General features: G+C 41.5%; 1 protein-coding gene across 1 annotated transcript; it reads left to right on the top strand.

The window, feature by feature from the left end:
- The first annotated feature begins 1215 nt into the window (after positions 1 to 1215).
- LOC126825657 (vitelline envelope sperm lysin receptor) lies at positions 1216 to 11466 on the top strand. Its single transcript, XM_050555397.1, has 10 exons — positions 1216 to 1326; positions 1987 to 2025; positions 2934 to 2985; positions 3366 to 3550; positions 4427 to 4587; positions 5964 to 6109; positions 7398 to 7470; positions 8692 to 8848; positions 10405 to 10444; positions 11322 to 11466. Exons 1-10 carry the CDS (start codon positions 1318 to 1320, stop codon positions 11429 to 11431), a joined length of 972 nt encoding a protein of 323 aa, XP_050411354.1. The 5' UTR covers positions 1216 to 1317; the 3' UTR covers positions 11432 to 11466.
- Positions 11467 to 14081: the final 2615 nt, after the last annotated feature.

Below are 14081 nucleotides of genomic sequence, written 5' to 3' on the forward strand. Positions count from 1 at the left end.
CTCCTTGTGTGGATCAAGGTGCTCCCTTCTCCCTAAATAGCAATATGGAAAATCTCTTATTATTCCGTTTCTGTCAAACGTAAAATTGTGAACATTTTGATGGTCGGACTGATGAAATTGTTTGTTATATTCTTCGCCAGATATACACCATAAATCACCACTGACAACCCGATTTCTCAAAATTTGACCGGAAGAGGTCGGGGGGTGGGGGTGCATATACCCCTCCCCTAACCAAATACTCTGTGTCCGCTGACTTGGATTTTACAAGTTGAAGCTACTGGGTATAATGTATGTAAAATATGTATGTAACGTTAACACCATGAAATGAAATGAAATGAAATGGGGTTTAACGTCCTACTGTTCTGCTCCTAACCTGGGCTAATGAAGACGGGCATACGCCATACAGTGTGCTATGAGGGAAATTTTGCCCGGACAGCGGCACTATTGCCTACTCTTATATCGAATTCCAACTGTCAAAGGATCTTTTACGTGCATACCAATGTATACACAAGACCTCAGTTTTTCGTCCCATCCGAAGGACTAGACAATTTTCCTTGCCAGGCCCTCCGTCATGCACCACTGACACGGGGAAACCACATCGGGCCCAATATTTAAAATACAGTGGACATTTTAAAACCAGTACACAGGTTTGATTGCGGACGTCAGTTGTAATGAACAAAGAAAAACATATCCAAGAAGAGAATGCAGAAGTAATTAGAAATGGCTGTTTCACAAACGACAAAATAATAATTTTTTAACAAACACATTGTAGAATGTACAATGCAAGCGCAAACGAAGGCCGTTTAATTTGGACTGTTCGCGTATTTCACCAAACATAATGGATTAGTAATGACTTTTCTTTTTTAAATTGAATGTAAATCATTTTACACACACTAATATTACATTAACAAGTGCTTTTAGGCCAAATTTCGTCTCTTTTACGGTTCCAGAGAATAGAGCTAAATCTATTTGTCAAGGCCAGCTCAATTTTTGTCATGGTCGCTGAGATGTAAATAAGGATAGGCACGTGATTGTTGGTGAGATTGTAGGTTAGGGTTAGTGTAAGCATTGGGGCTAGGTCCAGGGTTAGGGTTAGGGTTGGGATTAGCGCTAGCCCTGTTTATATATCGTGAATTATGACGAAAAATTGAGTTGGCCTTATCATTTAGCACTAACCAGCTGTACGTCTTTTACTTGATTTATTTTTCCCAACTATACGACCACCACTCACCCAAACTCACTTACAGCGCATGCACGTGCTTCAGTATTTGCTAAGTCGCCGAAGGAGAAGGTGTTATAACACGGTGGAGAGTAAACATGAAGTTTGTAAGTAAACTTTTAATTATTATTATTCGTTGATCAAACGAAAAAAGGCCCTCGCTCAGTCTGGAGATCCGGCGTTTGCCGAATAGGTCCTTGTGATTTTCCAGCGTGGCTTCCCTCCTTGTCATTCGTGGAAGACGGTGGTGATGGGACGAAAAACCGATGTCTGGTGAACACCTCAGCGTGCATATAAAAAGAACCACTGCTCTGGCAAGTTGGAATTCGAGAAGTAGGCGAAAACTCAACGGTTGAGGCAAGAGTTTCCACATAGATCGTGCGCGTTGTATCATATAACATAAGGTCTGTCATTGAGTCAGCTGGCGTGGTTTCGATTTTCCGGTTGTACGTGACAAGGGGTTGTCAGTTGGGTAGCTAGTCCAACCTAGAGGGCTTTCTCCGCCCCCCCCCCCACTGCTAAAGACCCCTACGTGCAAGCGAGTTATTGAAATTAAATTGAACCATACATGTTTGCTAGTCCCGAAATTACCTGGTTTGTGTCGAGTGGACGTTACCCCCCCCCCTCTCTCTCTCACTCTCTCACTCACTCACTCACTCTCACTCTCACACATAGATCTAGCACACAGCATGGGATATACTCCTTCATTTCATTAGACCAGATCAACCCATTCCATGTGTTAATTGTATTACGATATTTTGTTACAGGGTTTGTTGGTCCTGTTATCCTTAACATCTACGGTAAAGGTAAGGTCAATGGCTTCTATATACTAGAATTACATATTTATCCCGGTAAAACTCGCTAGTCTGAGGAGGTCGCGGGTTCGATCCCGGTGTTGGCCGAGTATGTTCATCGGAACTGAGGGCCTGACAAGGACAGTTGTCTAGTTGTTTTTGAATGGGACGAAAGTCCGAGGTCCCGTGTACACATTGGCGTTCACGTAAAAGATCCCTTGACAGTTGGAATTCGATATTAGAGTAGACCGCAGTGCCGCTGTCCGGGCAATATTTCCCTCATAGCACACTGTATGGCCTATGCCTGTCTCCATTATCCCGGTCGGAGCAGAACAGTGGGACGTTAAAACCCCATTTCATTTAAATCGAGATTTTATTAAATATTTATTATGCAAGATTTAAATAAAGAGTTGATCTTTCTTGCTGTAATAGATCAAAAGCAGCTAAAGAAAATTGAATATATTGAAAATGTACGCCAAATAAGTCATACTCGTTTATCAAGTACCTTATTTGCAAAGATATTAAACGATATACCCAGTCACCCTAAGTGGTGGCCATTGTTGGAATGTGCATAAATGTCTAAATAATAATTTATACAACATTTGAAGTTTTTGCATTTTGAGTCGACTGGCGTTGTTTCCAATCCCCGGTTGTACGTGGCAAGGAGTAGGGTCGCCTGTCCAACCTCGTGGGTTTTATCCGGGTCCTCCGGTTTCCTCCCACTGCTAAAGACCCCTACCTAAAGACCCCTACGCGCAAGCGAATTATGTAAATAAAATAAAACCATATGTTAATCCCGAAATGACCTAGTTTGTGTCGAGTGGACTTTAAACCCCATTTCTCTCTCTCTCTATTTTGCATTATGTCTCTTTGAATATATTAATGTACAATTTTGATGTTTGAAATGTTTGTAATTGTAGGTTTATGGAGAAACGTTCGATGTTCCAACCACGGGAGATACTACCATAAGAAGTAGGTTAAAGGTGAAGGGGAGGGGTTGGATTAAGGGATAGACAAGAGACCATGGTAAAGGATTAAATAAGGGGCAGGTTCGGGGATAGAATAAGAGTCAAAGGACGGGGTACGAGACCATCAGAAGTAGGTTAAATGTTAAAGGGGCGGGGGGGGGGGGGGGTAAGGGTTAGACAAGGGGCCATCCAATATTTAAGATAAATGAAAATTTTATAATCAGTTACAAGAGATCGCGTATTCTATGGTTTCGGGCGCTGTTTGGAATGAATGAACCTATTTTAGACCTATTTTCGTTTATTTTAAGGTTCCAAAGAACCGAGCAATACGCCCTTTAATAAAAACTATGACATGAAAATTGATTAGGCTATTTATGCTTTTAGTTGAAAGTGTGTGTGCTAAAGCTGTTACTGGTCTTTCCACCATTACTGTGACGTCAGATCGTGATGTTGATGTAACCATTGTATGTAAGAATAATTTTTTGGCCAAACCACAAGCTACCGACCACGTTCACTACAAACAGGACATCGTCATTAATCGACTTGATAAAGAACCATGTAAATTCAATGTAAGTTTGAGTTTCAACTGTAGGAACCACGGTACCAAACAAGGCAGCTGCTCATTAATCACAATTTCTAAGAGTGCGATCCCCGGTATTAGCCGATAAAGTTCCACGTTGACTAAGTGAGTAAGACGCTGGCTCGCTACCCTGGAGGTCGGGGTGTTCGATCCTAGTGTTGGCCGAGAAAGTTCATCGGGATTTTCCGGCGTGGTTTCCCTTTGTCAGTGTTGCAGGACGGATGGCCTGACAAGGGCAGCTGCCTAGTCATTGGGATGGGACAAAACACGAGGTCCAGTGTACACGTAAAAGATCCCTTGGCAGTTAGTATTCAGTATAAGAGTAGACAGTAGCGTCTCTGTCCGTGTAAAATTTCCCTCATGACACACGGTATGCCCGTCATCATTAGCCCAGCCAGAGCAGAACAGTAGGACTTTAAACTCCATTTCATTTCATTACCTTAAAGTTTTTCATTTTCATCATTCTTTACCGCCTGTCAGTGCTGTAGGATATAATGTAGGGCAAAGAACTGTCTATTCATTCGGATGACACGAAAATAATTTTCCTTGGTGTGCCCATCATCCTTAGCAGGACGTTAAACTCCATTTTCTCTGTATTGTGCGACCACAAATGTCCGGTTCCACCATAGAAAAATACCCGATGATTAGATAGACTATAACATTTCTCGTGCAACCAGGTCCCCCAATAGCATATACATCAAATCACTCTAATTTGACTATTTGTTATAGTTAATAGTAAGCGGCTCGACTAGATCAGAGTCGGTTCGAATCCTGGGGACGGAAACTGTTTGACGCCACGTTAAACCATACCATATGTTAGTCTCAAAATAACAACAATTTGAACTTATTTCCATTATTTTAATAGAAAAAAGACAAGTCTAATGTGTATACCGTAGAAGTCTTCATCGGTGATGTGGACAAGAATGCCGGGGCTTCATTACAGAAAATGAAGCGGGACTTCCTGTTGACGTGTACTTATGATGAAAATGGTAATTCTGTCACCAGTGTTAAAAATATTACTAACGAGTAAGTATAGGTTGAAACTTAGGCTACCTGACTACAGCTAGCTCCGCCTGTATTCTCGAAGTATGACGTAGATGGATCGCTGGGTGCAGTATTTTACCACAGACGAGGCAGCATGTGACTTATGAGAACAATTTACGAGGTTCATCATCATTCTCCCAGGCAGAGTTGTCTTCCCCTTTCCCTTGCCGATCACATTGGATAACTTGACTTGCATTGGGAGAAAGGTTCAACATGGGAATCTTAAGATCGCAAACTGAAAGTAGCGTACTACGATATATGGACCCCCACTACCCACTCAACACATTCTGCACACAGAACTATCTACTCTACTCCCAAAATAGTTCTCTGCCTTAAATGGCTGCCATACCCAACAATTATTATATTTTGCAATGATGCCCTACTCCGGATGACATCTGTTATACACGAAAAGACTAAACCTTTTCAATTTTTTTAAAATGAAAGTAGAATATATAATACTCCTCACAATTCCCGAAATACACTTAGTGTTTTCGACTAAAAAAGTCGATTTAGAAGTTAAAATTTCGGTCAACTTTAGCGTCTGTTTCAAAGTCAATTAATTGTAGATAGATAGCGTAAGTTTAGTATGTATAACTAACCTCTTATCCTTTCGTCCGAAGGTCTGGCCTTGTCAGCGCTGCAGGTTTGCGACACTTGTTTACAGAAGCGTAGCCGTGAAATATATATATGGGGGGGGGGGGCGCAACCCGAACCCCTAACCCTAACCCTTTTTGAAAACCCCTAAAAAATATAAACACACACTATGTGGCCATGCTGTCTACACAACTTGTTTGCTGATTAGCCCAGACACCGCCAACGTAGCTGGTTGAGCGGGCGATAAATATTTGGTTTAGGCGATAATGTTTTTGGGTACCTACATTCGATTCACTCTGATAGTGCCAGAAAAAAAAATAACAAAATATTACTGACAGGCTAACTAGACACAATTTTATGGAACACAGTTACTTTTCACTTCACACATGTTTCCAGGATGATTCTCTTTGTGTTTTATTTTAGCAGTGTAAACCATATTGGGATATGTACAGGTTTTATACAGATAGAATCTTAACGAATCCTAATAATTGTTGTAAATATAGAAGTTATGGCCTACTGTGTAAAATCTTTTTTTTTTGGGGGGGGGGGGGTCCAAGTATATTCAGACCCCCCCCCCCCCCCCAAAAAAAAAAAAATCAATTGGGGGGTCCGACCCCCCGGACCCCCCCCCCCCCCCATGTGCATGTGTGACGCCCATGCTTGTTTATACTAGGCGGGGTATGTTTACTCTTACTAAAACAGCTGGTACCATTTCAAACTTGATCAGTTCACTTGGGTATTTTTGGTGTCCTACTGTTTTTCAGGTCTGTGCCATACGTTGAAATATCTAAAGAGTTTGGCGGAAAAATCAAATCGAACATTTCTCTGCAATTGTCCGAAACCAGCGGAAGAGCTGTGACTAGTCCTGTGCCATTGGGAAAATCACTAAGAATTGTTGCTAGAATTAGCGGTAAGGGGTTATCTATTTTGTGAAAATGAAATGAAATGGGGTTTAACGTCCTACTGTTCTAATCCGACTGAGCTAATGAAGACGGGTATACGCCATACAATGTGCTATGAGGGAAATTTTGGCCTGGCAGTGGCACTATGGCCTACTTTTGTATGGAATTCAAACTGCTGGGGGGTATTTTACGTGCGCGCCAATGTATACATGAGTCTTCGCTTTTTCGTCCCATCCGAACGACTAGACAGGTGTCCTCCTGAACCACTGACAAGGGGTAACCACGCTCAGTTTTGTTGGCAGGCACTTGAAAGAAACCTTGACAGTTGGAATTTGATGAAGAGTGGGCGGAACCGCCGCTTTGTGGGAAAAACTTTCCTCGTATCACACTGTAGGTTGTGCAAGTCTTCACGTGACGGGTCGGTGCAAAAAGAACTAGAATTTTCCTGGTTCATATCCCATCTTGTCCCGAAAAGAAACCCTGTGCTTGATATTTCTGTCGGGTATAGCATTCCATACAAGCAAATCTACGGAGATCACATATTTTTCAAAAACGACCATAATAAGACCAATCTCGATGATTGTTTCTGAAAGTGTTCAGAAGAACGTGAAGCGTACGGGGATTACGTCATTTTGGCCAACAAGGAAAACGTAACAGTGTCTAGCCATTCAAGTAGCCACCCATATTTTCTTTGGTGAACAAAGAAGAATTACGATGAAAAATAGACGATAAGGATGCAAAAATAACCTTAGATAAGAATCGAGAGGTCGAGAGATGAGGGGGCGGGGGGCTTAATTTCATATTAGTGTATAGGATCATCCAGTAACGGCCAGAGGCGATAAGAATCCGTTACTAAAGTAACTAACACGTAGTATACTGCATAATCTATAAACCCATCTTCATTAGGTGGGGGTTGGGTGGCCGACTGGTTAACGCGTGTGCTTCGAAGGTCCGTTATTTGAGTCAAGTGGTGTGGTGTGGATTTCCCGATTGTGCGTGACAAGGAACAGAGTCGCCTGTCTAGCCTCGTGTGTTTTCTCCGGGTCTTCCGATTCCGTTCTACTGCTAAAGATCCCAACACGCCAGCCAATTATAGAAATAAACTGAACTGTTTGTTAGTCCCGAAATGACCAACTTGTGTTTAGTGGACGTTAAAATCTCACTCTGACTCACTCTTTTTCACCCTCACCCCCAGAAATGAATTTTCAAATTCAAAATACCTGTCTTAGTCTCAAAATGACGAGTTGTGTTCACGGGATGTATGATTTATAGTGTTTTATATTTTATATTCAACAGGACAAGAATATGTGAGAGCCATGTCGTGTGTAGCTTCAAACGGTGTTCTTAATCATACCATATTAACAGGCGGGTAAGTTCTTAATCATGCCATATTAACAAGCGGGTAAGTTCTTAATCATGCCATATTAACAATCCCCGGTAAGCTCTAAATCATGCCATATTAACAATCCCCGGTAAGCTCTAAATCATACCATATTAACAATCCCCGATAAGTTCTTAATCATGCCATATTAACGGGCGGGTAAGTTCTTAATCACGCCATATTAACAGGCGGGTAAGTTCTTAATCATGCCATATTAAAAGGGGGGTAAGTTCTTAATCATACCGGGGGGGGGGGGGATGGCTGAATGGTTAGCGTGTGCACGCTGTATCATAAAGTCTGTCATTGAGTCAACTGGCGTGGTTTCGATTCCCAGGTTATACGTGACAAGGAGTAAGGTCGTCTGTCCAACCTCGTGGGTTTCTCCGGGTCCTCCGGTTTTCTCCCACTGCTAAAGACCCCTACGCGCAAGCGTATTATTGAAATAAAATTAAACCATATGTTAGTCAGGAAATGACCTAGTTGGTGTCGAGTGGACGTTAAACCCCATTTCTCTCTCTCTTAATCATACCATATTAACAGGCGGGTAAGTTCTTAATCGTCATATTAACAGGCAGGTAAGTTCTTAATCATACCATATTAACAGGCCGGTAAGTTCTTAGTCATACCATATTAACAGGCCAGTTTAAAAGTACAGTGCTAAAGACCTTCTAAAAATAAATTTCAAATATTCCTATTAGATTTTATATTTTACGCTGACGTGTATTGCATTAAATCTTCCCAGTGCAAAAACGGAAACTTTGACCTTTTCAATCATTTTCAGCATGTTTTCATGATACAAGAATGCTGCGTATTCACTATCAGTATAAATGACCTCATTTGACCCCGTATGTCCCGAAAATACTCAAACGGCTGATTTATTACCACTCGGTGTTACGCAAAAAATACTATAGAACAGTTGGGTCTGGTCTTGTGCCCATTTGACGGACACCCGTGTACACATTGGCGTGCACGTAAAAGATCTCTTGACAGTTGGAATTCGATATAAGAGTAGGCGATAGTGCCGCTGTCCGGGCAAAATGTCCCTCATAGCACACTGTATGGCGTATGCCCGTCTTCATTAGCCCAGTTCGGAGCAGAACAGTAGGACGTTAAACCCCATTTCATTTCAGCTTCAGAGATTTAGGAAAGGATGAGATGTTGCCTCAATCCATTTTGGAATAACTACGTTTGTGTTGTGTTATATTTCAGGTGTGGAGATGGTATTGTGTTTTCTAAGAAATCAGGGTTTAAAACGTTTGGTAAAGTCGTCTATAGCCCCTATTTCTCATCATTTCGACTTCGTGGAAACCCCACGTTGGTGTTCTCCTGTAAATTCTCATCGTGTGATAAAAAACGTTGTGATGGGGTAAGTCTAAAATACACCAATCTGATTAAAACACAGATCCAATTTCGTTTCGTTTTTATAGTTCAAAATTTCGATTTTACTTGTCTTTACTACACTTGGATCTGGAAGCGTTGTTATTTAACTCGTGTTCTGCATGAAATGAGGGGTCAGCCAATCAAATGGTCTGTCGAATCGAGCGTTTGACCTTTTTTGCGCGAAACTGTGGGTAGACATTAGCGGCAATAGAATTCAAAACAAAGCAAAAGTAGATAAAAAATACATGGCGGTCGCTAATTGGTTAATCGAATGACTGATGTAATCGGGTCAATGTCGCTTGCTTGGTACCTGACGTCATAGAACGTGAACTGCCACTATAACTTGTTAGATCTACATGTAGTGTAGGCCATCGAAAGTATAAAAAACGAAACGAAATATAGATCTGTATTTTAATTAGATTGAAAAAACATTTAATCCAGAAGCAAAACCTATTCAATCCGATCAGAATCAGTGGGATATTTTTAAAGGAGGTTGGTTGGGGTGGGGGATGTGTCACGTGTGGGGGTGTCGTGCCATTCAGAGAATAAAAAAAATATACTTAAAAATGAAATTCCCCCACTAGCCCAGACATGTGATAGACTACCAAGACTTTAGAAGAAATGGGACCATTCAGGGCTGCACGGTAGTTAATTCAGGACTGCACGGTAATTAATTCAGGACTGCGCGGTAATTAATTTAGGACTGCGCGGTAATTAATTCAGAACTGCGCGGTAATTTAATGCGCGTGTGATTATTTACATTTAAATACTTATCAGTTAACTTCTTCCAAGGGGGCCCAGTCATTTTTTAAAACGTGTATCCTGACATTAATTAACGGAAAAATAAGATGTGATGACGTCATGGGGTCCATTTATAATAATTTCTGACTAGATATTCTGACTCGCCGAGGTCGCCTTTCTATCTGCAATAAATTTATAACGTGAAAACTCCATATTAAAGGAGTTAAAAGACCCGAAAGGTACATTTGGCGGCCATTTTGAATTTATGTAAATTAGGCCCTTTCCCCGCCCCGAAAATCAAAACTTTGGATATGTTGTAGAGGATGATCCCACGAAGAAACCGTCTGTTACAATTAGTTCTAGGTCACCTCCTTAATTTGACTGCACTACATGCTTACAGAAAAGACAAATATGAGTGTCTGTGATGTTAGGATATTACTAAACCCATTCGAGAAAGTCACATTTACAAAATCTTTTGACGAATGTAGACCAACACCGTCCAGTCAAACTCCAAATTCTGGTGTTAGCCCTGCAGTCCATACATATACAGTATTTGAGTTACTGTATTTCTGATACGTCTCTTCGTGCATGAGTTACTTTAATTCGGATACTTCTCTTCGTGCATGTCTGGCCGCTTCGTGCATGGATTGTTTAACGGTCAACACGAATCCAATCTGATTAAAACACAGATCCCTATTTCGTTTCGTTTTTTTATAGTTCAAAATTTCGTTTTACTTGTCTTTACTACACTAGGAACTGGAAGAGTTGTTATATTACTGGTATATGTTTTATCTTTTATAGAATTCGTGTTTAAGAACCAGAACAAAGCGTGAAATAGAAGGTACAATACATTTTCTTTACCAAAATAAAATCCGTCTTAACAAGCCATAATTCGGAAAAGCAATAATATTTTGGAAGCAATGGCGACAAGCATTGTCCACTCATTAACCACTACCAAGTTTTAAATATTGGTCTTCCAAAATCAGTTGCCCTTTAATAAAAACAGGTTTAGGTAGGTTTAGGTTGCGGAATGGTTAACGCATGCGCGTTGGATCAGAAGGTCTGGCATTAAGTGGCGTGGTTTCGATTCCCCGATTGTATGTGACCAGGAGTAGGGTCGCCTGTCCAACCACGTGGGTTTTCTCCGGGTCCTCCGGTTCCCCCCCCCCCCCCACTGCGAAATACCCCTACCCGCAATCGAATTATTGAAATAAAATTAAACCATGTTAGTCCCGAAATGACCTAGTTTATATCAAGTGGACGTTAAACCCCCTTTTCTGACGAACCAGTCGCCCCCCCTCCCCCCGGGTTCGATCCCTTGTACGTGTTGGTATGCACATTAAAGCATAGGCGTACGGGGAAATTTTTGACGGGGGGGGGGGGGGCGGTGGTGGTGGTGGTTGGTGCCCAAAAAATGTAGTTAGGTTCTTAGTATGTTACATAATAATAATAAATTCGCTGTTAAATTGGACATATTCAAGAAGACAATATATTTTTATACAACTTTTACAAAGTACAATTGTGTGCCCAAATTTTCCCAGCATTTGGTGCCCAAAATGCCCCCCCCCCCCCAGCTCCCCTAGCTCGTACGCCTATGCATTAAAGCAACCATGACAGTTGGAATTTGATGAATAGCTGGAAAGGCCGCAGACCCCCATAGCACCGTGCAATGTCTATGCTACGTTAAACCCCATTTCATCAGTATCTTGTAATTTCAGGTGATGAGGGTGAAATATTTACAGTCCATTCTAACAGATTAACAGTAGAAAAAACCCAAAAGAAACCGGTCATGATTAGCATTGATGCTAAGAAGAACGCGGAAGAATAAAATACGGGTAGTAAGAAATAAAACCATTATTGAAATTGCCTTATTTTCTTTATTCAGGAAGAGGAAGATGGGGTGGGCACAGTGACGTAATAAGACGTTAGCGCATTAACCAGGAACTGGCGTGTTTTTCAGTGTTGGCGAAGCAACATTTAACGGTCTAATTTTGCCCTGTCGTGGTGCAGGACAGCTAGGGAAATGCCACGTGTTTCGGGTGGGACGAAAAATCGAGGGAAAGCCTTGATAGTTAGAATCTGATTAAGGGTAGACCGAAATGTCATAGCACACAGTATGGCATATCCCCGCTTTCATTAGTCCGGCTGGTGATGAAACGTAGCTTAATTTTAATTTCGTATTCAGTTTAGCAAGGATTGTCATTCTGGTTTTCGCTTGAATGCAGAGCTGGGTGATTTATCTGGCATAGCAAAACCTCAAGTTGTTTGGACAGGACGGAAAACCTGTCGCAGGGAGCGACGGTGCCTAAGTGGATAAGGCGCTGGCTCGCTAGTCTGGATGTCGCATACCGCAAGCGCCTGTTGTTCAACATTTGTAAACCACAGATAACATTGTGTGACTCTTAAACACAGACCGTCAAAATCGTATAATGTGTATGAATGGACCCAAATGTACAGTTTGAAATGAAAGTTGTTTCAGCATAGTCAAATTGAACACCGCTTTTGAACAACCTACGACCTTTACAAGTAGTTAGCCTGGAGGTCGCATAATCGATTCCTGCATTGGCCGAAAAAATTCATCGAGATTTTCCGACGTGGCTCCCCCTTGTCAGTGGTGCAGGACGGGAGGCCTGAGGACAGCTGTCTAGTCGTTCGGATGGAACGAAAAACTGTCCCGTGTACACATTGGCTTTCACATAAATGATCCCTTAGTAGTTTGAATTCCATTGGGAGCACACTGTGGCGTAAGACCGTCTTAAATAGCCCAGTAGGAGCAGAACAGTAGGACGTTAAACCCTATTTCCTTTCCGGGATACACACATGCCCCTTTGTATGGAACATGAAACACACATCACCTGTGATTTCTAAACGAAACCTAGATTGGCAGACAACGGAACTTGGGCCCAAGCTGAGCAACAGCTATGTCGTCTAATGGTTAGCAAAACAAATAAAAAACCGAAAGCCCCGTAGAAGTCGTCTCCGTTTCCATTTAAATTTCATACAGGATTTATTGCAGCCTCAACTGTCGAAATGGTTCCACTACAGATGTTTTCCCGTTTTGCTCCAGCCATAATAGTGGATCGTGCTAAGGCCTTCCTTTGAACAAGTTTTGTAGTCATTTGACCACAAAAAAATGTTACTGGCCTTTAACTCCCTTAATTTCCAAATAAACTGGTCCCAAACCGTACTACATATATAGCTTAACATAATAACCCAATTCACATTGAAAAAAAGGTAAAACCATAACAAGTAAATTTAAAATAATCCAACGACAACGCGATATTTCTGTCGTTTTTAAAATGCCGCCGGACCAGAATTAGAACAAGCACGTGATATCACGTCGCCTCGAAAATATATAGAGATGGGGTTTAACGTACATTCTACACAAACTAGGTTATTTCGGGACTAACATATGGTTCAATTTTATTACAATAATTCGCTTCCGCGTAGGGGTCTTTAGCAATAGGAGGAAACCGGAGAAAACTCACAAGATTGGACAGACGACCCAACTCCTTGTCACGTACAACCGAAACCACGCCAGTTGACTCAATGACATAACCGATGATACAACGCGCAAGCGCTAACCATTCGGCGCCACCCCCACCCCACCGCCCTTCTTGAAAATATAGAAAAACTTTATCGGTAATTTAAGATTTCAGTGTTCCACTCTTCACTATTTGTAACATAATTACTTATTTCCATGCCAACTGTGATATGTGTTGCCAATGAAGCTTTTTTTTTTTACTTGCGCAAAGCCTTGTATAGTTTATCAGTAAGTGTACTGACAAATGTAAAGGGTGAACCGACAACAAAGGGGCATGTGGCAACAAAGGAGCATAATTATGGAAATTATACAGTCTTCAATTGACTTTCAATAGGATAAACTACGAACAGCACACAGTTATAACAATCTGATTAAAGTACAGATCTATATTTCGTTTCTAAATATACTATTCAAAAAAAGTAGGGGATATTTGATTTTTAAGTGTTATTAAAGTCACCTAATGAAACTGACGAAGAAACAAATGACAAAATGAAATGAAGTTCACATTCATCGATTTATTCCAAATGATCGTTAGACTAAGTAAGGCACAGACTGACCATTATAAGGGTAAAATGATACCCGGGGTCAAACAGCAAAGTTACCACAGCATCACAACTAAGTCAGTAACGGGTAAATCCTCCTCTGTTTGCCAAACAAGCATTGATCCGACGTGGCATACTCCTAATGAGACGTCTAAGGTCATTTTGGTCCAGATTGTCCCATTCCTGTTGCAACGCAGCAGCAAGTTCTTGGACATTGGCAGGACGTTGTTGACGTTGACGTAACCTCTGTCCAAGCATGTCCCAGACATGCTCGATGGGGGAGAGGTCGGGACTCAGTGCTGGCCAAGGTAATGTGGTGATGTTCTGTTGTTGGAGGTAACCTGTAACGATCCTGGCCCTGTGACATCTTGCGTTGTCATCCTGGAAGATGA

This window comes from Patella vulgata, chromosome 6 (assembly GCF_932274485.2).
Source record: "Patella vulgata chromosome 6, xgPatVulg1.2, whole genome shotgun sequence".
Taxonomy (NCBI): Eukaryota; Metazoa; Mollusca; class Gastropoda; family Patellidae; genus Patella; species Patella vulgata.